Consider the following 25,524-nt stretch of genomic DNA (forward strand, 5'->3'; position numbering starts at 1 on the left):
CACTTCGTCTCAGGTACGAGAGCAGGTGGGCACCAGCCGTCCTCATCTTGGCAAAGCCACAGCTGGATGGCCAAGGGGGGCTGGGCTGTTACTAATATTAATGGCTCCTGTACTTACGCCAAATTTTCTTTTTTTGGGCAAATATTTCACTTTCTGCCAGGCTCACAACAGCCCGTCGAGCCAGTAAGGCATACACGGAATCTCCAGTCTGCGGGAGGAACGGGGGTGCTGAATGGCACGTCTTTGGGAACAAAGCTACTGGGGGGGAAGGAGCCGCCGAGCCGTGCCTTCCTGTGTACACCTTCCCTTCCGCCAGCTCACAAGGCGAGGGGCTGTGCTTTATGCGTGGGCTCGTTTCCTCAAGGAAACAAAGTGAAATGGAACGCAGGACAGAAATGAAAACATCATCTTTAAGGAGTAAATTTAGGATGATGAAGCCTTCAACTTAAAAAATGGTCCAGGGCCGCCTGGCTGGCTCAGTCGGGGGAGCACGCAACTCTTGATCTCAGGGTCCTGAGTTCGAGCCCCATGTTGGGTGTAGACTACCAAAAAATAAATAAACCTAAAAAGGTCCAGAAAAAGGCAGAAGTGCCCCTTCAGCCCATGTGGCAACACCGCTGAACACGCAGCAGGGTCTGCGTCGGTGAGCAGGCAGATCGCCGGGGTGGTGTGTCCACCCCTGGCCAGCCTGCCCGTCGTGTTCAGGGCTGCTCCCTGCAGGCCTCTGGTCGGAGCTCGGAGCTGCAGGACAGATGGCTGTGCCGCCCAGGCAGTGTCGGAGCCTTTGCGACAGGACCCCCGTGGCCTCACGCGGCGGCGTGCTCTGAGGCACAAGGGGCCGTGCTGGGGTCCCGGGGCTCTGCTCCGTGAACACAGTCCTGGTTCCCGGGGAGTCTGCAGCCACAGGCACGTGGCATCTACTGGTCCCTAGTCAGGTGAGGGGAGGGGTGGGATTCACTTCTGCTAGAGATTGTGAGCACGGGATGAGTTTCTAAAAATTCCTAATTCCAATAACCTATACGCTCACTTAAAATAATGGATGGCATGTCCCCATATATGCAGGTAAGCTTCCTTTTTTATTTTCTAAAGAACTAACGAACCCTACAAGCCTCCGAAACACACGTATTTGAGTTCCAGATACTCATCAATGCCATACTTGGAGCCCTCTCGCCCGAGGCCAGACTGCTTCACGCCACCGAAAGGGCACTCCACAGAGGAGATCAGTCCTTCGTTGACGCCAACCATGCCGACCTCCAGCCGCTCTGCTACCCTCCAGATCTGCGCCGGGTCTTGAGAGTAGAAATAACCTGTCATGGGGATAAGGGACACATGTGGCATGTAGGACAGTCGCTAAAGACATCACGTCTAAAGCCAAGGACGCCTCTGGCAACTGTGTGTCTCGTCATGGGGCTGGAATCCTCCCTGCTCCCACCCCTGTCTGTCTCATCCCTCCAAGCTGGTCCTGTCTGTGTTTTCATCTCAGACCCACAGGACATCATCGTTCTGCTTCTGTTCCAGTCTCACGGGGCTTGCTCCCCCCCCCCACCAGGAACGCAGCATAACCTCCCCAGATCCTGCCTTCCCTTGCCCAGTCTCTCCCGCACACCTGACACCTCTGTGGGACTGTCCTCGTGCTACATTTGCCCCACCCTTCTGATGACTCCTTGCTGTTTACAAAATAAGGTTAAATTCTTCTGGGTACTCAAACCCTCCCCAGTGTGGACTCGGGCAACATTTTCAGCATTACCTTCCATCACACCAATCACCAACCATCCTCCCCAAACCCCGTGACCAAACTGTCCTTGTCCTTTCTTACTTCCTTAACTCCCTTGGTCCCCTCCGCCCAGAATCTCTCTCCTCCCATCTCTGCATAATCAGAATGCCGCCCATCACTGATGACCTAATGCAGGGTACAGTTCCCCTCGTCCCATCACAAAGGGAAGGAGCACGGAGTGGCGTCCCAGAGGCTCTCCTACACACCTCTCACCCGAGCCTTAGGATAACTCTGTAGGCGGCGTGGGGGAAGGGCCTCCACGGTATGCACGTCCTTCCTCTTGTTATAAATATTTCTCCTACACCTGGAGAAGCAGCTTCTGCGGAGCCATAGCTCTGTCTTCGTATCTTCCTCAGCACCCCCCTCACTGTGGACCCTGAACATCGATTTGTTGGGTGCATGTGTGCACATCTAATGATGTCAGGATAACGGGGCACATGTTGCGGCCGCCCTGACCATCTCCAAACTAAAAGGACAGTGGCCACTCAGGCTGTCTGCACACATGCCCATTGCCTCGTTCACCGTCCCTGATGCTCTGCTGCTGTCCTCAGTCAGGTTCAGGCTGCCTGGAGCCAGGTAGAGTGGAAGAAAAAAGACTTGGGATTTGCAGGCATCCAGCCTCTGAGCACATGGGACTTGTGGGATGTGTGACTTTCCACCCACAACCTGCCCCACCTCTTCTCCTGAGCTCCCTCCGCTCTCGCCAGGGAGTTCCCCAAGGCAGAAGGACCAGGCAGCAGACCGTGAACTTGCACGAACCCACCTGTGCCCCGGAAAGTAACAAAACACACACCCCAACGGCGAATCCTTCTCAAGACCCAGGGTGACGTTTCAAAGGCTAGCCCAGCACCAGCTTGAGAAATGGTGAGCATCGTGCCGAGCAAGGACGCCTACCTGCCAGCCCCACGTCGGCCGCATTAGCGATCGCCACGGCCTCCTCCTCTGTGTCGAACCTGCCGAAGGGAAATGCGTGGTCAGCAGGATCTGCGGGGGCAGTGAGGGGGGCCAGCTGTCTTCTCTCCCGACGGGTTTCTCGCATAATGGCAAAGGGAACATGGCAGCTTTGCACCAAGACCCCAGGACAGGGTACAGAAGAAAACGGCCCACCGCCCCACACACGCTGGCTCCTGTCTTCCAAGAGCAAGCAGGCTGGCCGCAGGGAAACACAGCGCCTCCAGAATGTCCAACCAAGGACCTTCAGAAAGGACGGCTGCTCTGCTACCCTACGGGGACTGTGTAACAGTCAGCAGCCACTTGAGGAGCGGGCGTAATGTGGTAGGAACACATCCAGAGGAGGCCAGGGCCGGGGGTCTGCGCGGGCAGCGCTGCAGGCCCGCTCCTGCCGGAAATGAGGCATGGTCGTTCCAAAGCCCTGTGCAGTCCCTCCCAGCTTTATCACTTTATTTCTGGAACAAGATCTGAGACGCATCTTCTGGGGTGGAGGGCTCGCAGCGCCCCCCCTTCTGAAGTCCAGAGACCTGCTGGCAGTGGGCGCTGGCCATCTCTCTGATGGCGCCAGGCAGAGCCTGCGGGGTCGCCTTGCCCCCCCGTCCATACAAGAGCAAGCGGGGGAGAGAAGACCGCTCTGGGGGATCAAGGAGGAGCCCCAGGAGGATCGCTTGTCCTGAGGACGAGCAGCGGTGTCTCCTAGACTCGTAGACCTGAAGACAGACAGCAGGCTGTTCTGCCCGCTGGAGAACAGACTAATAGTGCACGGCTGATGTTCCCACCCCTGTCAGAAATGGTCATCGCATCACCAACTGTGGCATCCCTGAGGATCCTCACCTTCCTGCCAACTCTGGAGCTGTGCTCCCACCACTCTGTGCCTGGAGGACAGGTGTGGCAAGACCAGAGCTCGCTGGGAACAGCTTGTCCCCATCCCCGACCTAACTCTCTAGTTACGGAACAACCACCATAAAGCTATCAGGCACCGTGCTAAGTGCTTTACGCACATCACATAACTGAACCGTGTCACTATTCCGAGAAGCAAGGACCCCGGGACTCATAGAACTGAATTCGTCCAAGGCTACGCAGGTAGGAAGCAGCAAAGCCTGAATCTACACCCAGTTCAACTCCAAAGCCTGCATTCCTCACCACTGACCGCTTCCTCCAGGCTCCTTGAAAATGTCAAGTTCACATTCTAGGTAAAAAAAAATTTTATTAAGACAAAGAAGATGGAAGTTCTTCAAATGGTCCATTTCCCCAGTGGTGGATTAATATGTAAACTTCATTGGCAAGATGGTAACAAGGCCAGGAAGGTATATGATAAGAAGACTTCCGTCCCAGACAAGGTGGTGCGGGTAGCACCAGGGGCCGGCTCTCCCTGGGAACCTGGCACTGGAGACGCTGGAGGAGAGAGAAGGAGAATCGTAGCATAAAAACCCTCATTCAGCAACTAACACCAAAAACACAAGACGCTTCTGGAGGCGAAGAAGGTGGCTGCATCCTGAGGGCATGATGGCCTCAAGTGGTAGAGACTTAGGGGCCACCCATGGAGAGGTGGGAAGGGCAGGAGCGCTAAGGAGCCTGCGGGGGGAGGGGGGAAGGGCTGCACCTCCCCCACTGTGCCTGCAAATTCAGGTGCCGTTGCCTACAGCCCTGGGTCCCTGGACCTGGTACGTGGCTATAGGCAGAAAAGCAGCAGGGCCAGCTCAGGGTAGTGGGGCCCAGGCAGAGCTCGAGCCCAGCTGGCCTGGTGAGTCACCCCAAACGAGTGTAGACAACAGCATGAACCAGAGGCCTCTTCCCTCGAACCCCTCTCGTTACTCCAGAGGTAACCACAAAATACCCCAGGAACCCAAAAATACCTGGGGCACGGGCAGTCGTGTGGAGACTGGATTTTCATACTAGAGGCTTCCTTCCTGAGGCTCAAATGTATCAGAAGCAGCCCAGACTAAGGTCTAAGCTTTTTACCCCAACTCCAAGGCAGACACTACCAGTCACGAGTTCACAGAGAAAACAACACGACACCTGAGGCTCTGAGGGGGAGAAGGATGACGCACAGAACAACCCACACCATGGGAGGCGGAAACAGAGGAACAGAATAAAATGGAAGACGCGGATAAGCATCCCCAGCAACATAAGGGAGAATACTGAAGCAGGAAGAATCCATTACTGGGAAGGACGAACTGGAGACATCAGGGATGTCAGAGTAACGAAGGAGCGTATCTGAGGAACGGATGCCTCGGCTGGCAGGTGGAGGGGCCGAGTGTCTCAGGAGGCATCGGGCATGGATGAAGACGTGCAATGAACAGGCGTGAAGAGAAACGGGGGTGACGCGGACGTGTCACTATCACAGACCTCCTAGAAGGCCGTTAAAGAATGGAGGGGAGAGAAATATCTGGAGAAACAATGACCAAGGATTTCCCAGGGCTAGACAGACACCTCGGATATTAAAGGAAGACGTTAGGACCGCAGTCTGGAGGTGCTCCTGATGGGCCCCAGCAGTGAGACTTCAGAATGTCGAAGACCGTGAGAGATCCTAACAGCTTCCAAGAGAAAACGGAGCAAAAGCCAGACACCAGCTTTCTCAGTAACAACCCCGGAAATAAGTAGACAATGAGTGCTGTCTTCACAGCACTTCACAGCCGAACCTAGAATTCTATCCAGGTGAATTATTACTGACCTCTGAAAGTGAGATAAAACGTCACCTAAGAACCCAGCAAGTTCACTTCCCACTGACTCCCTTGAAAGAACTCTTCGAGGATGTGCTCCACTGAGAAGAAAATGGACTTCAGCCAAAAGCAAGACGTAAGCAGGCAAAGGAAAGAATCTGGTGAATTTAGGGGTCTAAATAGGCAATGATAAAAACACATTTTTTTTAGAACGATGTTGGCTGACACAACACAGCCCTGTCTCTGCAGCCCATCCTCCCACCCCCAGGGCCTCGAAACAGCCTCAAACTGCGTTCCTCTCCAGGTGTCCTTCTTCCGCCCTAATCCCCTCCCGTCTTCCCACCAGCCACGATCTTACTTGATAACTGGCGCCAGAGGCCCAAACGTCTCTTCGTGAGAACAGAGCATGTCCCTGGTGACATTGCTGAGCAGGGTGGGCTCAAAGAAATTTCTTCCAAGTTGGTGTCGCTTCCCGCCGGTCACAACGGTGGCCCCTTTGGAAATCGCGTCACTCACGTGTTTCTCTACCTGCGTGAAGAGAAAAAGAGGAGCCCGGGAAAGCTGGCTTGAAGACACTGTGGAGATGATACAATCTCTTAGAATGTTAAATCTGCAGAAAACGGTTTTCTTTCTTTTTTAAAAAAATAGGTTGAGAACGATGTGCCCTGCTTCCTTCCAGGTAGAAAAAAACAAATATGCAGAGACACAGAGGCAGGAAGAGGGCACGTGGCATGTGCAATGCCACCCTCCCCTGCTCTTAGATTTTCCACTGTTTGATCCTATGATTTGCTGAAGGGTCTAGTATGGCCTGACGTCCTTCTGGGCCTGACACTCTGCAGTGTTCCTGGGAGTTGTTCTTTGCACTCTTGAGTTAGCTCCAGGTTCCTGGGCGCCATGTTGTCCTCTTGGCTTTCATTCTGTTCTATTACATTCTCGTCAAGTGGTTGTTTTGAGGAGGGACCCTGAAAATGCGTACTTCCTGAGTTTTCCGACAATGCCTGTCTGATGTCTTGTCTTGTGTTGGCTGGTGACGGAATGGTGATCTAATCATTTCGCTTCAGAACTCTGAGTACACATCTCTATTTCTAGTGTTGATGAAAGTCATGTTCAAAGATAGTTCTCACTCCTTGGTGGGCAGCTGTCCCCCCCCGCCCCCCGTCTCTGGAAGCGTTTAGGACCTTGTTCTATGTTGCTGACATTCCAATGTTTTAGCAGAATGTATCTGGGGTTTTTTCCTTTCATTCCACTAGGTGGCTGATAAAGTCTTTCCATCTGAAGAATCGTTTCCCCTGGCTCTTAGTTTTCATGTTATTTATTTGATAATGCTACTGCTTCCCTCTCAGTTCTTTCTGGAGCGCCTGTCGCTAAAATGGATATCCCCTCGCCTCAGATTAATTGATTTCTTTTAAAATTTCTGTCATAGTTTTCATCTGTCCTTTGCTTGAAATTCTAAGAGCACTCCTTGACTTTGTCTTCCATCTTCATCTACTGATTTTTTAAAAAGATTTGACCATCATGCGTTTAATTTCTAGAAACTTCTCGTTCTCATTGCCTCATTTTCACAGAACCTGCTTTTGTTTTGTAGATGCATTATCTGCTCAAAACACATGGAGAACGCTGTTTGATTCTCAGAAAATTCCTTTCTGTCCCCAAACTCATCTTCTTCCTTGAGGGTCGACTGTTCCTCTTACGTGCTGAGGGTTTGCCCTAAAGGTGTCACGATTCCTGGTTGTTCACCTTCCTCACGAAGGACTGGGTTGGTTCATTTAAGTGGGTGACATCGGTGACCTTTCCAGTTTCCAGTCTCTCTCCTGAACAAGAGGGACAACAGCATGCTTGGGTTTATTCTGATTTGACAGGCTTCACTTTAAGGACAGCCCCCTTCCCCAAGGGGCAAAGGCAGGGAAGTCCGACTCCGGCACACCCTCATTCTTGAAGCTGGAGCCCACCTGGGTTGGCTGCTGTATTTCCTGCCCAGACCAGACGCTTCTACTGTCCTACGTGTACCGGTGGTGCTTGCGAGGAGGAGTGGTGTAGAAATGACCCAGAAAACTGTGCAAAAGTATAACCAGTGGCACTATGTCTCCCCTACTCCCATTCTTACTGCCCCAGCCACTTCTAGATAAGCCCACCCTAAAAAATGGCACCCACTTCCTCTGCAGGCTTCCCCTGGGCACACCTTGTCTGCACTGACTTTTCTGTTAACGCCATCCCTTCTGCCTTCAGAAGTTCTCCATGACCTTTGGTTCACTGGAGCTGTCCCCACTCCTCCCATTCTCAGCAGAATATTCTATGGGACTTCAGGAAAGGTAAATACAGGCTTGGGCGCATTCTACCATCCAGACCCACCCTCTTTAAACCCTTGCCCCTACCGTGTGCGGAGTCCAGTGTCTGCAACAAATCCCCATCAGCCACAATGGCTTACTTCCTATGATTAATATCTCTGCAAATAATTACATTTAACATATTTAACAAGGCCCACTTCTTTGCCCCCAAATAGAATATATACTCTGCCCTTTTCTGGTCATATTAAATGTCATGTGCAGTTTTCTTCCCTGGAATTTACCCTGTGACTGTATGTGTACTAAAGCCAACACAATGGATTTTTTCAGAGGAGGTGGTTTCTCTAAACCCTCCAAAAAAGGAAACCCTCCACCTGTCCTTGCTTGAGGTGCTAGGAAACAGCGCCCTCTAGAGGGCAATGTTTGCACTTCACTTTGGCAAAAATAACAAAATCTCTAGGACAGTGGTCTCCCAGGCTGCCAAATTACCAAGAGCTGGGGCACTTAAAAAAGAAAAAAAAATATACCAGTGCCGAGGCCCTACTCACACCCAATCTCCTAGGGTAGGACCCAGGCATCTGTAGCTGTGAAAGGCACAGAGTGGGTTGAGAACCAGCCCTCTGGGCCCTGAACCACAGCTAGTACAGACCCAAATGGTCTCCCCTGGCCGATCAAGTCACAGGGTCCAAAGTCCCCTCAAAAGTGCTGGTGGTACCAAAGGACACTTTAATGCATGTCCTCTGTGAGGGCAATGTCGAGGCAGTAACTACAGAGTTCTGTCAAACCACGATGCTTCCCTTCACTCCCACTGGCCGAGGCCACAGACGTGGGTTCAGCTGACCTGACTGCCCACTGAATCCAGGCAGCCCTGGGGGGCTTGGTCCTCAGGCGGCCCATGAACAGCAGGCAGACTGTGCATTCCAGCTGGGTGCTGACCTGGCCCTAATTTAATTTTGGTTCCTCAGGTGACACCCAGGAGGCTGGCTGTGTCACCCTTCTTTCCCCACACACAATCCAGCCTCCAACTTCTGTCTGCTTTAAATGACTCCACTAAAATCCTTCCCACCAGGAGAGACTTATCTAAGGAACACACTGGATGTGTATGTTTTTTGTTTTTTGTTTTGGATGTTCATATTATAAGAAAGTTCCTTGTAAGCAACTCTAAAAAGGGTTACGCTTTTTTCCCCCTTTATTTATTCAGTTCCGGTACGGCTGACATGCAGTGCCACCTTGGTTTCAGGGGCACAAGTCTGCACGTTACTCAGTACACATCGCCATCAGTGCTCTCCTCATCCCCTTCAGCTACTTCTCCCCTCTGCTGACCACCAGCTAGTTCTCTCTAGCTAAGGGTCTGATTTTTTTGTTGTGTTTTTCTTTGTTTCTTAAATTCCGCATGAGACATGAGTGGAATCATATGGTATCTGTCTTTCTCTGACTGACGTACTTCACATTATACTCTCTAGATCCATCCATGTTATTGCAAATGCAAGATTTCATTCTTTTTTAACATTCCATTGTATATATACCACATCTTCTTCATTAAAAAGGATTATGTTTTAAAACAAGAGGACAAAAGTCTCACTTAGCTAGTGGTCTATCTAGACTGTGACTTTCTATGAACAAAGAGATCCTTCCTAAAAGCAATTTCCCGGGGCGCCTGGGTGGCACAGCGGTTAAGCATCTGCCTTCGGCTCAGGGCGTGATCCCAGCGTTGTGGGATCGAACCCCACATCGGGCTCCTCCGCTATGAGCCTGCTTCTTCCTCTCCCACTCCCCCTGCTTGTGTTCCCTCTCTCGCTGGCTGTCTCTATTTCTGTCGAATGAATAAATAAATAAAACCTTTTAAAAAATTAATTAATTAATTAATTAAAAAAAGCAATTTCCCCTTCCCGCCATCTGGAAATCCTGGGCGTGGCTTCTGCTATTCCGTATCTCCCTACCAGGATGCTTTTGTCAAGGATTCTTCTGAAAGGGTTTTTTTGTTTTGTTTTACTTTTGGTCAATGGAAGCCAGCATTTCAGCTGAAACATATATGATTTCAGAAACAAAACCACTCTTCCTTCCCTTTTGGGTGCTCAAAAAATCAAAGAACTTTGTCTTTCAGGATCCTAATTCCTGAGGCGGTCGGGGATAGAATTATCACCACTCTCAGAGAAAATTTAGGGAGGGCAATAGAAGATCTAAAGTGACAGACCTCATGGGCACTCAGTGCGATAACAAAACCGGGAAAGCTTATGGCCAGATGATGCCACTTGATTTATACGTATGGGCAGAAATTCACTTTTCCCTGATTTTTCCATTGTTTCCAAAGCAGTCCTGCCGGGCACCTTACAAAGTGTTTTCTGCTAGTTAAGCCTTTGATATCGAAACCATGAAATTTACTTCAACAAAACAAATCAAACAAACTTACCTTTTCTACCGCCTTTTCATCAATTAATGGGCCTTGAGTAGTCCTCTCTTCAAATCCATTACCCACACGCAGCTTTGTTTTGATTGCCTCAGCAAATTTCTTCACGAAGGAATCGTGGATCCCCCTTTGCACCAAGAAACGGTTCGAGCAAACGCAAGTCTAGACATGAAAAAAAAAAAACAAAAAACAACCAGATTCACAGGACAGTTAGGCAGAAGCTGTTGACCCAACCAATAAACACGTGACTGCTGCTCCGTCTCTGAATATGAAAACACTTCCCCAGGTGGGTCTCGCCCTGTGTCCAGCCCGCCACATTCCAAGGGGGTGGGGCCCTGAAGATGAACACACTGAGTGAGTGTGCTTTCCTCTCCGACCTTCTGCGTGTCTGCCACGCACTGTGGTCAGACAAGTAAGCAGGCACAAGTATCTCGGCGAGAAAGTCAGCCACCTGACCCAAGCTGTTTCCAATGGCTTAAGTAAGCCACTAGGAAACAAACGGGGAAGGGAAAAAAGAGCACAGCAAACCGGTAACTGCATGGAGGCAGTGAGGCCGCAGCCACGGAGCAGGGGCAGGAGGTGGAAGGCGGTCAGAGGCTGACTTCTACCCATTAGCTTATTAATTACACTGTTCAGTGTTTGGCTGAATCTGACACTGAACGTGGGCACAAGACCATTCTTCCATGTCAGCCTAAATTATTGAAAAGACCCTTGTTTATTTTTCTTCTAATTAAACCTATATATATATATTTGAAGATGTATTTACTTTAGAGAGAGAGTGTGTGTGAGCAGGGGGAGAGACAGAGGGAGAGAGAAAAAAAATCCTCAAGCGGACTCCCTGCTGAGCACAGAGTCCGACATGGGACTCGATCCCAGGAGCCTGAGATCATGACCTGAGCTGAAATCAAGAGCTGGCCACTCAACCAAATGAGCCACCCGGGCGCTCCTAGACCTAGCATTTTTGAGTTATCAGATATAACCATATTATAGGAAATGCCATTATCACTGACAGATTTTCTTCTTGTCTTTTTTCTTAACCGTGTATTTTTCTAGTAGAAACTATAGGTAAATAGAAACATACAGATATAGATATAATTTTGTGTCCTATGCATTTTTATTGGCTTCAAGCAACATACCTCAAAGTTGTAGCTTTATGAGTGTGACTCTGAAGGTTACACCCATTAGCATTTTATGTTCCTAAAAGGAAACACAGGTATTTCTGAAACAACCAAGCTTATTTAAGGTTATATGAAAGGGGAAAAATTAATTACTGAAGGTCAATACAAGGATGAAAACTACTTGATACGGAGTACTACATAACATTTCACCTTTTTTTTCACAATATAACCTTTCAGGAGTTTTTATTCTGTCTCTGGAATGCATTTAAAACCACTTATTGATGGTACTCTGAGACAAAGTACTTAAGAATATTTTGTAAGAAGCCAGGTTCCTGGCAACAGCTTGGAGAGAAACTGGGAGACGGGACCCTCAGCCCACTGAGTCTGGACTGCGATCCAAGATCTAGGACTTCAAGTCAGCCAGTCTCTCCAGAGTTCCATTTCCTCATCTGTAAGAGGCGAGGTCTCTATCAGGTCACTTTGAAGGTCATGCCAGATGTGCTCAGCCAGGATTTCCTACGGAGGTGTGAACTCGAGCCGCCACTCTCCCGATGACAACCTGGACACCCCCGGGCACACTGTTCCGTGTGCCTATCAAGCCACCTCCGTCTCAGGGACAGTGAGACTCAGGCAATGGCATTTTGAGTTTTTCAAGAACAGTCTCAACATTTCCTACCTTCTTTTCCTTAAGACTGTGGGCCTCAGACCCTAGGTGTTTGGGCTGTTTTGTGTCTGAGGAGATGATTTTACCTTGTTTGGTAGAGAAAATCCCAATGAGGGAAAACTATGAAAATAACCAGATTCAAAGAGTAGGAAGATGAAGAGAACAATCTGATTAAAAAACATCTGCTGTTCAGGAAATTCCTCAAAGCCAAGGATTACACCTTATTTCCCTTTGGACCCTCTGAACTCAGAACAGTCGCTGGCAAAGAGGGCCCTCACTAAATATTGGCTGAAAGTGAGTAAAGAGAGAATGATGGAAGGAACCTACAAGTTTCCTTCCCGGGGGTGAGTTAGGTGGTAAGACCTTCGTAAAACACACACACAGTCCCACGCTGCAGGACTCACCTGTCCAGAGTTCCTGAATTTGGACGCCATGGCCCCTGCTACAGCCTGGTCCACGTTGGCGCTGTCAAAGACGATGAAGGGGGCGTGGCCGCCCAGCTCCATGGAGACCCTTTTCACCGAGCCTGCGGCGTGATGCAGCAGTATCTGCGGGCGGAGGACAGACGCTGTGAGCGCTGGGTGAAGATGACCACCCAGCCACCCGACTGCCCAGCTACCCGCACTGGTAGGCCTTCGTTTCAAACACCGACCCAGCAGGGAAGAGCCAGGTGCACAGCAGGGTCTCTGGGATGACAGTTTTCGTGAGAACAGGAGGAAATAAGGACATGTGTTTGTATATGATAAAGACACAGTGGGAAGGTTACAAGAAATTAAAAGTAGTTATGGACAGGAGGGAGGGAGTCAGGGGCAGGGCTGAGCCTTCTGAACGTAAGCATGTTTTTTTTGGTTTGGGGTTTTTTTTTTTTTAAGATTATTTATTTATTTGACAGAGACAGAGGCAGTGAGAGAGGGAACACAAGCAGGGGGAGTGGGAGAGGAAGAAGCACGGAGCCTGACGTGGGGCTCGATCCCAGGACCCTGGGATCACGCCCTGAGCCAAAGGCAGACGCTTAACAACTGAGCTACTCAGGCGCCCCTGAATGTAAGCATGTTTATACTGTCTTGCTTCTTGAACCATGTAAGTGTATTACCTATCAAAAATTATATAATAGGCTTAATCATAATATAGGGAAGATAATAAAATCACCTAGAATCCCACACCCTTAGCTTACCACCAATAAAATTTTAAAGTATTTTGATCCAGAATTTGGCCACACACACAGGTTCATACGGATGTACTTTTTTTTTTTTTTTTTTTTAAGAAAACAGAATGGTAGGTTTATACAGTTTTATAACCTGCTTTATCTTCCCAATTAACTACATATCTGGAACATCTTAACACGTTCATAACACCTTCTTCCTTCTTCCTTCAGGGTAACACTATAACGTGAAGATTCTCTCATGGTAGCACGTGTTTCTAGAACATTCCTTTAGAAGCCTGCATAAAATTCCATTGCATAGCTGTTCTATATATTTATTCAGCCCCCATCTGTGGAAAATTTAGGTTTTCAATTCTTTGCTATTCAAAATAACACTGCAATTATTCTCTCAGAATATATTTGTAGAAATAGAATTGCTAGCTCAATGCACAATTATAAAGCTTTTTAAGGAAACAAAAAGACCTTTCTATTTCTGTACCTTTATACTAAATACAATTTTGGTTCAGTTCTAAGACGTCCATTTGAACATCATTTGTGTGTTTCTGAAACCTTTAATTCTAGATTATGAAAGGAACATGCATTCCAGAACTGAGGAGACACAACTGGGAGCTTTCAGCCACTTCACGTGCAGCAAATATCGGGAACTCTGGCCACCCCAATGCCTCGGTATTGTCACGGTAAGAGACGCACCCAAAATGTCTCCGACGGTGACCAGACGTTACCTTATCCCACAGACCTCTGACCCCTCCAGTGCACATCTCCCTAAGACGGGTGATCAACATGAACTGGTATTTTCATACTCTATAGAGAGAAAACATTAGACTGATGTCTCTTTTCTCTGAGACTTAAGTCACGTACCTTCCCGGTCGCTGTGGAGCCAGTAAAGGATATTTTGGACACCAGCGGATCCGTACAAAGCGTTTCCCCTACTTCCTTCGCCTTCTTTCTAGAGCAGGGAACAACATTGTACACGCCTGGGGGAATTCCAGCCTGGTTTGCAAGCTACAGAGAGAAACAGCAAACAGGGGGCAGCAAATGATCAAACTGGAAAAACAGAAAAACAGTAGATATGTTAATCCTAAATGTAATGGGGGAAAAAAAAAACTAAGCTGATTTTGGGGACAGAATAAGAATACGTTTGGAACTGAAATCAAACCCTTACTCATGCGAAAGCGATCTAAAACGCGTTGTCACACATTTAAATATTTTATAGCATGAGTTTTAATGCCACTTTCTTTTAACTTATTTAAATTTATTTAATTTTTAATGTCACTTTGTTTAAATAAAAAACAAACAAAGAACCTTGGATTTCTTTCCCAAGAAAAATCAGGGAAGAGTTCCAGAAGTTTTGGGTTCACCTGTAGAAGAACCAAAGGGAAAGGGTGGAGGGGCACTCTCGGGGCACCTCCTGTGTGGGGGCAGGCCTTCCAGCGGGGGACCCCCCCAGGGCAGTGGTGAGGAACAGGAGGCCTGGGGGGGGGGCGGTCGTGTCCATGCCGCACACCAGGGAGGAACGGAGCGAGCACGCTGACCCACCACTGCCTGGGCCGGAAACCTACGCTCCTTCCACAGCGGCCCTCTTTGGATCTGGCTTATCTGGAATTAGGATAACTCCTGAATCTCTTTAACAATGAACACTGCACAAATCTGACTGGGGATTCTGGGGAGATGGCGGGAACAGCAGAATCCCCTCGTAAAAACAGAGAGGGCAATGACAGAGCCCAACCGAAGCATCAGAGACCCGGAGACAACATTTACAAGACTGGATGTAGCATGAGCCCGGGGCAGCTGTCTTTCACGACACTGCATGGCTGACTTAAGGTCTGACTGCCCGGGTATCCCCTTCAGAGACCACCGTCTCCAGCAAACACACAGGCCACACCACTGAGGTAAGGAGCCAGGCAGCTCTCCCTCTGAAGTTTCGGAAAACGGAGGGTTTGGCAACTTGCTTTTTTGCCGGACCAGCGGGTGCGGACACACCAGTGACAGCTGGGAGCATCGGCACCTGCAGGAGAAGCCGCCGAAGGAAGCTGATGGAGGGATCCCAGAGAACCCCACGCAGCGCACAGGTGCCCCTGGAGCGTGGGGCAGGCCGGCCTGGAACAGCCCTGCGACTGCCCAGTGCAACAGCAGGACAGCAGAGCCTCTGCAGTGAGGACGAAGGGCGTGGAGGAACAGCCGGGAAACCGTGCGATAAAGGAGGAGCAGGCTCGGTTCCAGCGGGGAAGGGACTGGGGCCAGGAAATCTCAGAGCGAGGAAACAAAAGACACTCCATGAAGCTGGAGAGCCAGGCCTCCTGCTACAAGTTTAGGAAAACTAACTTCATATAAAAATTAAGTAAATGCCACGAAAAATACCCAAATCAAATCCCATACAACATTGTGAAAAGAAAATCAGAGAATAAAGAGAGACGGCATCCTCGTGGACAACAAAAGCATCCCAGGAAGACGTGCCCACAGAACAGATCAAAGGGTAACTTACTATGAAGGAAAAAAACTGTATCAAGATACAAAAGAACAACATGAATCAGAACTGGAGAAATTCTGGAAATGAGATAAGGGAACACAGGGAAGAATTAGAAATATGAGGAAAAACTAATTTCAGAAATGAAAAGCAGGGGCGCCTGGGTGACTCAGTCGGAAGAGCGTGTGATTCTTGATCTCAGGGTTGTGAGTTTGAGCCCCACGTTGGGTATAGACATGACTTAAAAATAAAATCCTTTAAAAAATTAAATAAATAAATAAATGAACAGCATTGACCAGTAGCCCTGCCAACGTCATGACAACAGAGAAAACTGGCCGCGTGTGCCTCCTGACAAACGGACACAAGGAGACCAAACTGAAGTCTGACGAAGTCTGGAAGAGATTTATACGGGTTTTTAAAAACTTGGCCCTAAGCCTTTCTGATCAACACAGATGTGTGTTTCCAAATACATTTCGTAACCAGGGGTGGTCTGCTGGTCATAGATCGGTACCGGCTCTGAACACTGGAATTTGTGGGAAGCACACCGCTAACTCTACGCCTGAGAGGTCTAGTAATAAGTTCACTTACACGTTGCACAGATTTAAGAATCATTTCAAGGAAAACTAAAACAGCTCTGCCAAAAGAAGCCTTCCATTTGGTTAACGTTTCCATAGGACTAAACTGTCCAGTTTGTCTCTGAAATAAGGTGCCGTTGGGGGAAGTACCCTGAAGGACAGGAGCTTCTAGTCACCGGGTCTGGAGCCGCACCCGGTCCCCGAGATCCCAGAACAGCAAACACGGCCACTGCCTTCTGGAAGCTTCTCCAGCTGATCACAGGGCCAAAGACAGCAGCGCAGGGACCCAAAGGAGGGGGAGGTCCCGGCCCAGGAAGGATGGAGGTAATGAGGCCAGAAACTGACCCCACACTCAGGCTGGCTCTCAGGGCACGGAAGCCCTCCCTGCTGCAAACATTTCCTGAGGGCCTCTTGGGTCCAGGCACCGCAGGAGGCTCTGGCATTCAGCAGTGAACAGAACAGACCAAAGTCTCCGCGGAGCTTACGTGCTAGTGCGAGATAGCAGGCGATGTCAGGGGCACAGAGCGCTACAGGAAGAAGAACAAAGCAGAGAAGGGATCAGGAGCACGGGAGTCTGAGGCTGTGATTTTCCAAAAGGGTGGCCAGTGGGGCCTCCCTGGAAAGGTGGCATTTGGGCCTGCCTGAGGAGGAACTTTCTGGAAGAAGAAAAGGCAGGTGTCGAGCTGAGTCGGGGTGAGCCTGATCCTGTCTGAGGCACGGCAGGGGCCAGAGTGGATGGAGCTGAGGGGTACGGGGTTTCAGAGTGACAGGTAAGGTAAGGGCTGGGGGGTACTGGGGTTTGGGGGGGGGGCATCTCATAGGGCCTTGGAGGCCACTGCAGGAAGTCTGGGCTTCACTCTGAGGGACATGAGAAGCCACCGGAGGGTTTCAGACAGAAGAATGGGGACACCTGACTGAATGTCGATTGAACTGGAGGAGGGAGAGGTAAAGAAGAGATTCCTTAAATGTGAGAAATGCCCACATTTTAGTCGTCTGCCTGCCTACTTAATAAAAGTGACGGACAGATGCCATTTTTAGGGCAGCTTAAAATATACATTGTCTACAGATGTCAGGAAATCCCCATCCATTGTTTTTTTCTAAAATGTCTGACCTAGGGGCACCTGGGGGGCTCAGTCGGTTGAGCATATGACTCTTGATCTTGGCTCAGGTCTTGATATCTTGGTCGTGAGTTCGAGCCCCGCGTTGGGCTCCACGTTGGGTGTGGAGCCTACTTAAAAAAATAAAATATCTGACTTAAAATAATTGCTAGTAAATTAAAACACAACTCAACCACCATGAGATGCAGCCAAAGAAGGTGGCTTCGGATCGGCTTCTTTCTGCCCTGGATAAATAATCCCCACTTGGACTTTGTCAGCTGTGCACAAACACAGGGCGGGGGGGGGTGCTCACCTCGGCCAGGGCCAGGGCAGAGAAGGGTGTGTGTTCGGCGGGTTTCACCACCACGGTGCAGCCAGCTGCCAGGGCGGCCCCCACCTTCCGGGTGATCATGGCACTGGGGAAATTCCACTGGGGTCAGAAGAGCAGAGAAAGTATGAGACAGGGTGGACTGCCCCACAGTTCAAGGCAGGTCAGGACGTCAGTCAACAAATTCCATTGCCCAATCTGACTCTCAAAGCGGTGCTCTGGCTCCTGCTCAGGTGAGCTCTCAGAACACCTGTCACCTGTCCACTCGAGGGACTCTGGGGCAAAGGCCCATAAAGACAGGAAACCGTGCCAGAATTTGAAACAGTACAAGATTACCCACACCGGGAGTTGGCAAACTTCCTATAAAGGGCCAGATGGTAAATATGTAGACTCTGTGGGATGTACGGTTTCTGCCCCAACGACTCCATGGTTCCAGCGTGGACGCAGCCACAGACAGTGTGTACAGGAATGGGCATGGCTGGGTCCCAATAAAACTTTATTTACAAATATAGACAGCAGGCTGGATCAGGCCAGAAAGCCAAAGTTCGCTGACCCTTTGGGAGAAAATACTAGCCAAGGTAATTCTGAAAATGGCAGATGATTTATGACTTCCTTCTATTTATGGATAGATATTTGTAGATATCTCCACATCCATATTAACAGTATTTTTTTTTTTTTTAATTTTGACAAATCCTTGTCTAGTGCTTATTCTGTGCTAGGAAGCACTTTTAAATTATAATGAATGAAATCCTCATCCCAACCCACTGAGGTATTATTACACTGGGGAATAATGAGGACATTACTTTGGGGAAACTGAGAGCAGCTAAGTAACTTGCCCCAGCCCACGCAGCTCGTCAGCAGTGAGCTTTGAGTCACACCTAGTCAGGCTGGGCTAGGGGGGGTCTGGCTGCACCTCTACTGAGCCAGGACAGATCGGCAGTCTTGAGAGCAGCTGGCACCCTAGCGGATTGATGTGGGACGTCGTGGACGGTAGCCAGGCAAGGCTGGTCCCCGGGAGAGCGACGGATGCCCCCAGTGGGCCGCAGCTCCCCCCAGGCAGACACAATACTGTATCTGGAAACCTCTTCACCTGCAGACCCCAGCCCAGTGCCTGCTGGTCAGCACACGAACACTTTGCTGTTGATGATAATCAGAAATTAAGCATAAAATTTGCCCCACACCATGGCACATTAAATGTGTCATATCTTCAGTCTTAAAAAGAAAAGAAAGATCTTTTCCGACGTGCTAGGCACCGCCTAGAAGAAGCCTTTGTGCCCCGTCAGAAAAGCCCTGGGTCCTGCCGTGGGCCGCCCGGCCTCCGCAGGCGTTACAACACAGGCACGCCCATCACCACGCACACCTGGGCATCGCGCAGAACCAGGAAACACACCTGCGGTGCCTGCCGCACAGGAACCGGGAAACAGGAAGGGGGCGGAGCCCACGGGGGGAGCACACCTCCTCACAAGGAAGAAGGAGGTGTCATCCCAGTCCCGGCTCCGACTCCTACCCGGGACCTCGCCCATCCTGCCCATCCTCGTACCGGGGTGATGACTGCAGCCACCCCAACGGGCTGCTTGAGGACCAGGGCCCGCCGGTCTCGTGCGGGGGTGTAGATGACGTCTCCGTAGATGCGGCGGGCTTCCTCTGAAAACCACTCCAGGAAAAGGGCGGAATAGACAACTTCCCCCTGCGCCTCCTTCAGTGGCTTCCCCTGATTCAGAAAAGAACACATTCACTGCCTTCTCACAACAAAATGTGACTCTGCCAGGCTGCCCGAGGAGCAGACACTCTCCCATTACAAAACCCCGAAGGCTGTTGAGAAATGCGTGACCCAGCAGGAGTCCTAGAAAGCAGAAGGACAGGTGGGGACAGAAGCCCAGACCACAATCTGTCTGCATCCCCGAAGCCAGAAGGGCGACTTCTCACTTGTTTCTCCTTCTGACATCTCCTCAGTGTGGGGACTCTGCTGTAAAGCCTTTATTACAGCTACGGAGAAACTTCTGGCACGTTCTTAAATGTACAGACAAGGTGTGAAAAAAGTCAACCACACCAATCAGAGAGAAAATGTGGAATGGGGGAAATCATTATTCACATAGTTCCACTAAAAATCTGTTTCTCCAATATTATTATTATTATTACTATTCCCCCACCCACCCCCACCTCCCCTCTGGCAACCACCAATCTGTTCCCCGTATGTCAGAAGCTGTCTCTCTTTTTGTTTGTTTTGTTTCTTAAATCCCACGTAGGAATGAAATCATGCGGTATCTGTCTTCCTCTGAATGACTTATTTCTCTTAGTAGCATGAGCTCTGGCTCCATCCGTGTTTCCCGTGTATTATTCAAGGGTAGAACATACAAACTGTTCTAGCAAAGGTGAGGCCTGGCACAATAATTAGTTGATATCTGACCGTTAGGCACGGGATTCCCACTTTCTTTAGCTGCAGGCTGGCCCGGGCTGGAGCCTGAGCATTCCGGGACAGTTTCTTAGGGGAGCAAGTTAGGGCCCTGAACTTACACTTTCCGCTGTAATTATCTTGGCAAGGTCATCCTTATTTTGTATCATTAAGCCGTACCATTTCCGAAGTAATGAACTCCTCTCCTGGGAAGGAAAGAAAAAGAGCAATAGAAATACAAAATAACCCTCAATGTCCTCCAGCGGTTGCTGTGTGTCTCCCCGAGCATCTCACGCTCTCGCACACTGACTGGTCTTCTTTTTTAAACGGAGGCATAAGTGACATATATGTAACATTATGTTAGTTTCAGGTGTGCAGACCTTTCTTTGATAAGCAATAAGGAAGGTTCCATTTCAAGGTGAGTCTAAAGGGGTATACTGAGTCATAAGTTGTAAAAGAGAAAAAGATTTCTGTCAAAAAGCACAAGACAAGTAACTTCACCACACAGCTCTGGCTCCTTCCTCACTCGGTGCATGACCAGGGAGGAATCTGATGATCCAGGCCACTGCTTATTCTGGGGGAGAGACAGAAGACTAAGCTCTAGGGGGCTGGCCTGGAGAGAGAAATCAGAGATCTGAGCCCGGGGCCTGCTCCACACAGAGCCCACGCTTTGCCTGAGAGAGGATGAGAGGAGAACACAGAACAGCGTGAGAACTGCGGGAATGCAAAGTAGATTCGGCTTGCTGGCGGAAAACACGACGTCCAGGCAGAACACCGGAGACCAGGGGAGGCAACGGGCCACCCTCGGATGCACGGCCCGTGTCATGGGTTAATGGTGTCTGGCCCAAATAGACATGCTGCAGTTCCAGCCCTCAGTCCATCAGACGGTGACAGACAGGGTCTTTACAGATGTGACCAAGGCACACAAGTTACAATGAAGTTCAATTTTTTTTAAGGATTTTATTTATTTGACAGAGATAGAGACAGCCAGCGAGAGAGGGAACACAAACAGGGGGAGTGGGAGAGGAAGAAGCAGGCTCCCAGCGGAGGAGCCCCATCACGCCCTGAGCCGAAGGCAGACGCTTAACGACTGAGCCACCCAGGCGCCCCTGAAGTTCAATTTTTAATAAACTTAAAACTTTTTTAAAGTTTTGTTAATCTAAAATTAGGGTGTGCCTTACTCCAACATATAAAAGGGGGGATCCTTGCAAAAAGGGGGACCTGGGATGCAGAAACAGGAATGCACAGAGGGAAGACGAAATGGGGGGGGCACACAGGGAAAAGACAGCCACCTACACGTCAAGGACAGAGGTCTGGGACAGATCCGTCCCTCAGAGCCCTCGGAAGGAACCAGCCCTTGACTTGGGATTTCGAGCCTGCAGAGATGTTTCTGTTGTTCAAACCTCGTGCCAGCAACTCCAGGAAACTCCCAGAGTCCTCGTGAGGAGCTGTGTGAGCACACAGGACTCAGCAGGGAGGCTCACGGTGCACGGGGCTGAGTCCCAGCTGAGCAGGGATGCGTGCTGGATGGCGGACTCGAAGCCTCCGCCACACTCCTCATCCGGATCCCAGGTAAGTCTCGACCTCAGAGCCACTGAAAGCACCAGATAAAGCACCTGGCAAGCCTCCAGCACAGTACTCAGCTGTGGCAGGCGCCCTCACGGCCTCAGAGACGGCTCCTCCTAATGCCTGGAACCTGTGAATCCGTTCCCTCACACAGCAAAGGGATTTTGCAGATGAGAGTACGTGAAGGATCCCGGGGCCAGGATGGCCGCCTGAATCTTCCAGGTGGGCCCAATGGAATCACCGGATCACTTAAGAGGGAGGCAGGAGGGTCCACGTCAGACAAGCTGATACCGGCAGCAGAGGCTGAAGGGAGGCAACAGCCTCTAGACGCTGGGAAGGGAAAGAAGCCCCTGGCAATTCCAGAAGGAGCACAGAGCTGCCGACACATTTGGGACTTCTGGCCGCCAGAACAGTAAGAGAATAAATTTGTGTTGTGTTGTCGTAGTCACTAAGCTGGTGTTAATTTGTGACAACAGCCACAGTTAACTAATGCATTAGCTCACAGAGTGTAAGTATTCAGCTCCCGTTTCCCCTGAAATCCTCCAGAAGTTCACAAGGTGGGAAACAGGAGGTCCTAAAACACGTGAAAAGAAAAACGGGAGGCCATGCCTCCGGGATGTCACCGGGAAAGGTAAGCCAAGGCGTAGGGGCCCATGCCCCAGTTCAAGGAAGGGAGGACAGTGGAAGGCTGTGCGTTCTGACCGGCTCAATGGCAGAAGCAACTGGCACACTAGACCCGGAGGATGGGGGAGGGGGGAGGCGAGATGTGAATGGGCCTAGGGAAGCAACAGAAAACAGCTGGGGGCAGGGTGGAGAGACGGGCCTGGGGGCAAGAGGGGTGGGTCAAGGGGTGGGTCAGGGCTGCCATCCCTACTGGAGGAGCTGCCTTACAGCCCAGCTCTCCTCGCTGCAGAGGTGGACCTGCCTTCCTTGGGAAAGCTGAGCACCCCCCACTTCCTCAGCAAGACGCTCCACACGTCCGGAATTCCAAGAAGGAAGGTTCTCTGAGAAGACTCCAGCTCCTGCAGGACAAGCTGGCGCTGCGTTCACGTTCCAGGGGCATGGATGTGAGGTGGGTGCTGTGACCCTAAGCTGACCGTGTCCGTGAGCCGTCCCGGCACCAGCCCTGGGACTCCGAACAACCCCTGAAGCCAAGACTGGGCCGGAAGAGCTTTCCAGACTCCTGTAACACCCCCAGTTTCTCTCCCCGTTCCCCATCTCAGCTGGTGGTTACTTCTTCCTTCCTGTTGCTCTGACTGGAAGCCCTGGGGTCTTGGCTGACCCCTCTGTCTCCGGCACCCCAACATCACCAGGGACTTCAGCTGACTCTCCGGTCACAGCAGACCCCTCTGCAAAGCACCCTGGTTCAAGCCGCCATCCTCTCTCACCTCAGTCACTGCCAGCAGCCCCCTAACAGGCCCCTCCTTCAGCTTGTTCTCCGGGCTGGGGCCAGGGTACCCTTTCCAAACGCAAACCTGATCACAGCTCTGCTTGAACCTGGAATGGTGCCCCACCTCCCTCAAGGTAAAACCCCAGTCCTTAGGATGGCTACACCCCCACCCTGGATCCAGCCCCTCCTCCCCTGTTACTACGGCCTCCAGAGCCTCCCTGGCCGCCTGCCTGTTCTACAAATGGGTCAGGCATGCTCCTGACTCAGGAATTTGGCTCCAGCCGAATTCCCTCCCCTCCTTTAATCTTTGCAGTTCTTGTCCTCAATGAGGCTACCCAGGTGTGTAGGCAGGATGGTGCCCCACCCCCACCCTCCATTCTTAGGTTGAAGTCCTAACGCCCCGTATCTCCGAACAGGGTCTTGAAAGAGGTTAAGGTTAACTGTGGCAGCAGATGTGGGTCTTAATCCAGTATGATTGGTGTCTTCAGGAGAAGAGGTTAGGACACCAAAAGGTACAGAGGGAAGGTTGTACGCCGACGGCCATCTACAAGCCAAGGAGATGTTAACAGCAATGTCTATGAAGGCCGAAAGCCCCTGCACAAGGCCCGACTTCCCGACTAGCCTTCCTGTGTTAAGACTGCAGCGGCCAGGCAGAGCCACCTGTGCGCCCATCTGCCCTGCATGGTCAGGCCCCTCCACCTGCTCACCACAGCCTCTCCTCGCCCGTAATTTCATGCTAAACGTATAGCTTCTGCCTCCCTTACAGGACAACTTCAGTCTGGAGGCGGTGCCTGTCCCTAGCCCCTGATACAGTGCTTGGGACAAAACTGACGCTCCAAACTTATTTGCGGATCACCTCTGTCCTTGTTTCTATGACTTTCTGCCTGGTGAATCCCAGTGAATCGGGGAGGGGGAGGTGACGCGGCTGGTTTCTCTATGGGGCAACCCCGGCAGCCCCGACGCGCTCACCTTGGCCGAGACGCCCTTCCAGCTGCAGAAGGCCTCGTAGGCGGCGCGCACCGCGGCGCGGGTCTCGGGCACCCCGCAGTCGGCCACCAAGCCCAGCTCGGCGCCGCTGGCCGGGTCGTGCACGGGGAAGACGGCGGCGGCCGGGAGCCAGCGGCCGCCCACGAAGCCGTCTGTGCGCAGCAGCGCCGCGGACAGGCCCGCCAGGCCCCCGGCAGAGCGGCGGGGCTGCGCCGAGCCGAGCGCGGGCGCGGCGGGCACTGAACAGCGGGGGCGCAGGCCGCGGCCCGCAGGCGCCGGCGGGAGGCGCGGGGCCCGGCAGCTCCGCAGCCGCAGACAGGTCGCCATGGCCCGGGAGGAGGCGGCAGGAAGCAGGCAAGCGAGCGCGCGCCCGAGTGCAAGGGTCGGGGCGGCGGGAGGAGCGAGGCGGCGGCGGGGCCGCGCCGGGGCCGCGGGGACGCGGACTGAAAGCGGCGGCGACGCGGAGCAGCGCCCTCTTCCGCGCCCTTGGCGGTCCTTCGTGGCGTGCCGCTTCGTTCTCCGCCAGACCTGGGAGGGCTCGCCGGGAGATGCACCTGCGGGCCTCACCTTACCAGCCTCGAGTGCTCATTTGTAATTATTCCTTAGCTCCGCACCTGCTGCAGGACTACAGCTCCCTCCCCCGCACGCCCCCTCGCGGTCCCAAACCTGCATCCCTCGCCACTGGAATTTGTCCTGGGTCCACGGATGCGCTGGTGGTGTCCGCCCCAGCTGCTAAGGGCATGATCCCCGCTCTTAATCGCCACAGCTCCTGGGCACTAGGGATCTGAGCTGAGGGTTCCCTGCGCGAGGCGAGTGTGTCGCAGTGTTCTGCCGCCTGGGTGTTTTTCTGGGTGTGTCTACGTATTCTCCCCATTCATTGGGAGTAGGGGTCCCCCTGATGTGTCACAGTGCTTCCGGAGAGAGACCGACTTGGCCCCAAACGCAGAATCTGTTGTGAACAAGTTGTGTGTGATCTTCCACTAATTACTTAACCTCAGTTCTTTTTTCCCTCTTTTTGTAGAAAGTTCTTTCGTTTGTTGTGAGATAAAATAATTGCGTAGCAGAGTTGCTACATTAAATTCAGCACAACGTTCAAAGTCCTAGTAGCTGCCCTAGGACAAGCCACTAGTTAAGATAGTTAGGCCTCCAACTAGTCAATGGGACACCATTCGTCAGAATTGAATCAACCGAGGTATAATTACAAGTAGACATGAGCCTAAGAATCTGGAAGCAGGAAGGAAGCCTCAACTTTAATGAGGATGCAAATATATGTTTAGGAGGGCGATCTTCGGAATCTGGGTTCGAGTGAAGCCCGTGCCTAGGCTAAGACTAGCGATCCTAAATCAATGCGTATCTCTGCTTCTCTATTCCTACTGAGTTGAGTCTCGCTGTCTTTTTCAGAGCCTGTCTCTAAGACGTTGGGTTCTTATTCGCAAAATGCGGAGGCAGTAACTTTAAATTTCGACTGTTTTTTTCTGAGTCGGCGTCCCTCGGTCCTGAGTGAGTCACATCAAGCAGAAGTGGGAACAGCGGAGTTTAATCTTTTTGTGTGTCTGGATTCGCTCTTTCCTTTATTCTGCCGAAGGAATCTGGGGGGCGGAGAGGAGGTCCTGGAGGGGAGAATGCGGCCTCGTGCGTGAGACCTGGTGTCTTTCCACCTGCAGCCTCCAGAGGGAGCTCTACTGTTGGGACAACTGTGGCAGC

At 51.2% G+C, this 25,524-nt stretch overlaps 1 protein-coding gene across 3 annotated transcripts in view; it reads right to left on the bottom strand.

The window, feature by feature from the left end:
- Nucleotides 1-24,147, bottom strand: part of ALDH5A1 (aldehyde dehydrogenase 5 family member A1) — a 26,293-nt gene extending 2,146 nt beyond the window's left edge. Inside the window, exons 1-10 of one of the 3 annotated variants that reach the window (XM_008693073.2) lie at nucleotides 23,803-24,147; nucleotides 20,000-20,083; nucleotides 19,026-19,196; nucleotides 17,471-17,587; nucleotides 13,880-14,023; nucleotides 12,264-12,407; nucleotides 10,081-10,239; nucleotides 5,747-5,916; nucleotides 2,669-2,727; nucleotides 1-1,307 (exon numbers count right to left, since the gene is read on the bottom strand). The exon at nucleotides 1-1,307 is cut by the window's left edge and continues 2,146 nt beyond it. In XM_008693073.2, the coding sequence (XP_008691295.2) occupies nucleotides 1,102-1,307; nucleotides 2,669-2,727; nucleotides 5,747-5,916; nucleotides 10,081-10,239; nucleotides 12,264-12,407; nucleotides 13,880-14,023; nucleotides 17,471-17,587; nucleotides 19,026-19,196; nucleotides 20,000-20,083; nucleotides 23,803-24,147 (1,599 nt within the window). In that variant the 3' untranslated portion in view covers nucleotides 1-1,101. Of the gene's footprint in view, nucleotides 1,308-2,368; nucleotides 4,121-5,746; nucleotides 5,917-10,080; nucleotides 10,240-12,263; nucleotides 12,408-13,879; nucleotides 14,024-17,470; nucleotides 17,588-19,025; nucleotides 19,197-19,999; nucleotides 20,084-23,802 lie in introns of those variants that run through there. The other 2 variants (XR_005838767.1, XM_040644926.1) reach the window with 2 other exon arrangements.
- Between the last annotated feature and the right edge of the window lie 1,377 nt (nucleotides 24,148-25,524).

Source organism: Ursus maritimus, unplaced genomic scaffold (assembly GCF_017311325.1).
Source record: "Ursus maritimus isolate PB19 unplaced genomic scaffold, ASM1731132v1 scaffold_30, whole genome shotgun sequence".
NCBI classification, from domain to species: domain Eukaryota; kingdom Metazoa; phylum Chordata; class Mammalia; order Carnivora; family Ursidae; genus Ursus; species Ursus maritimus.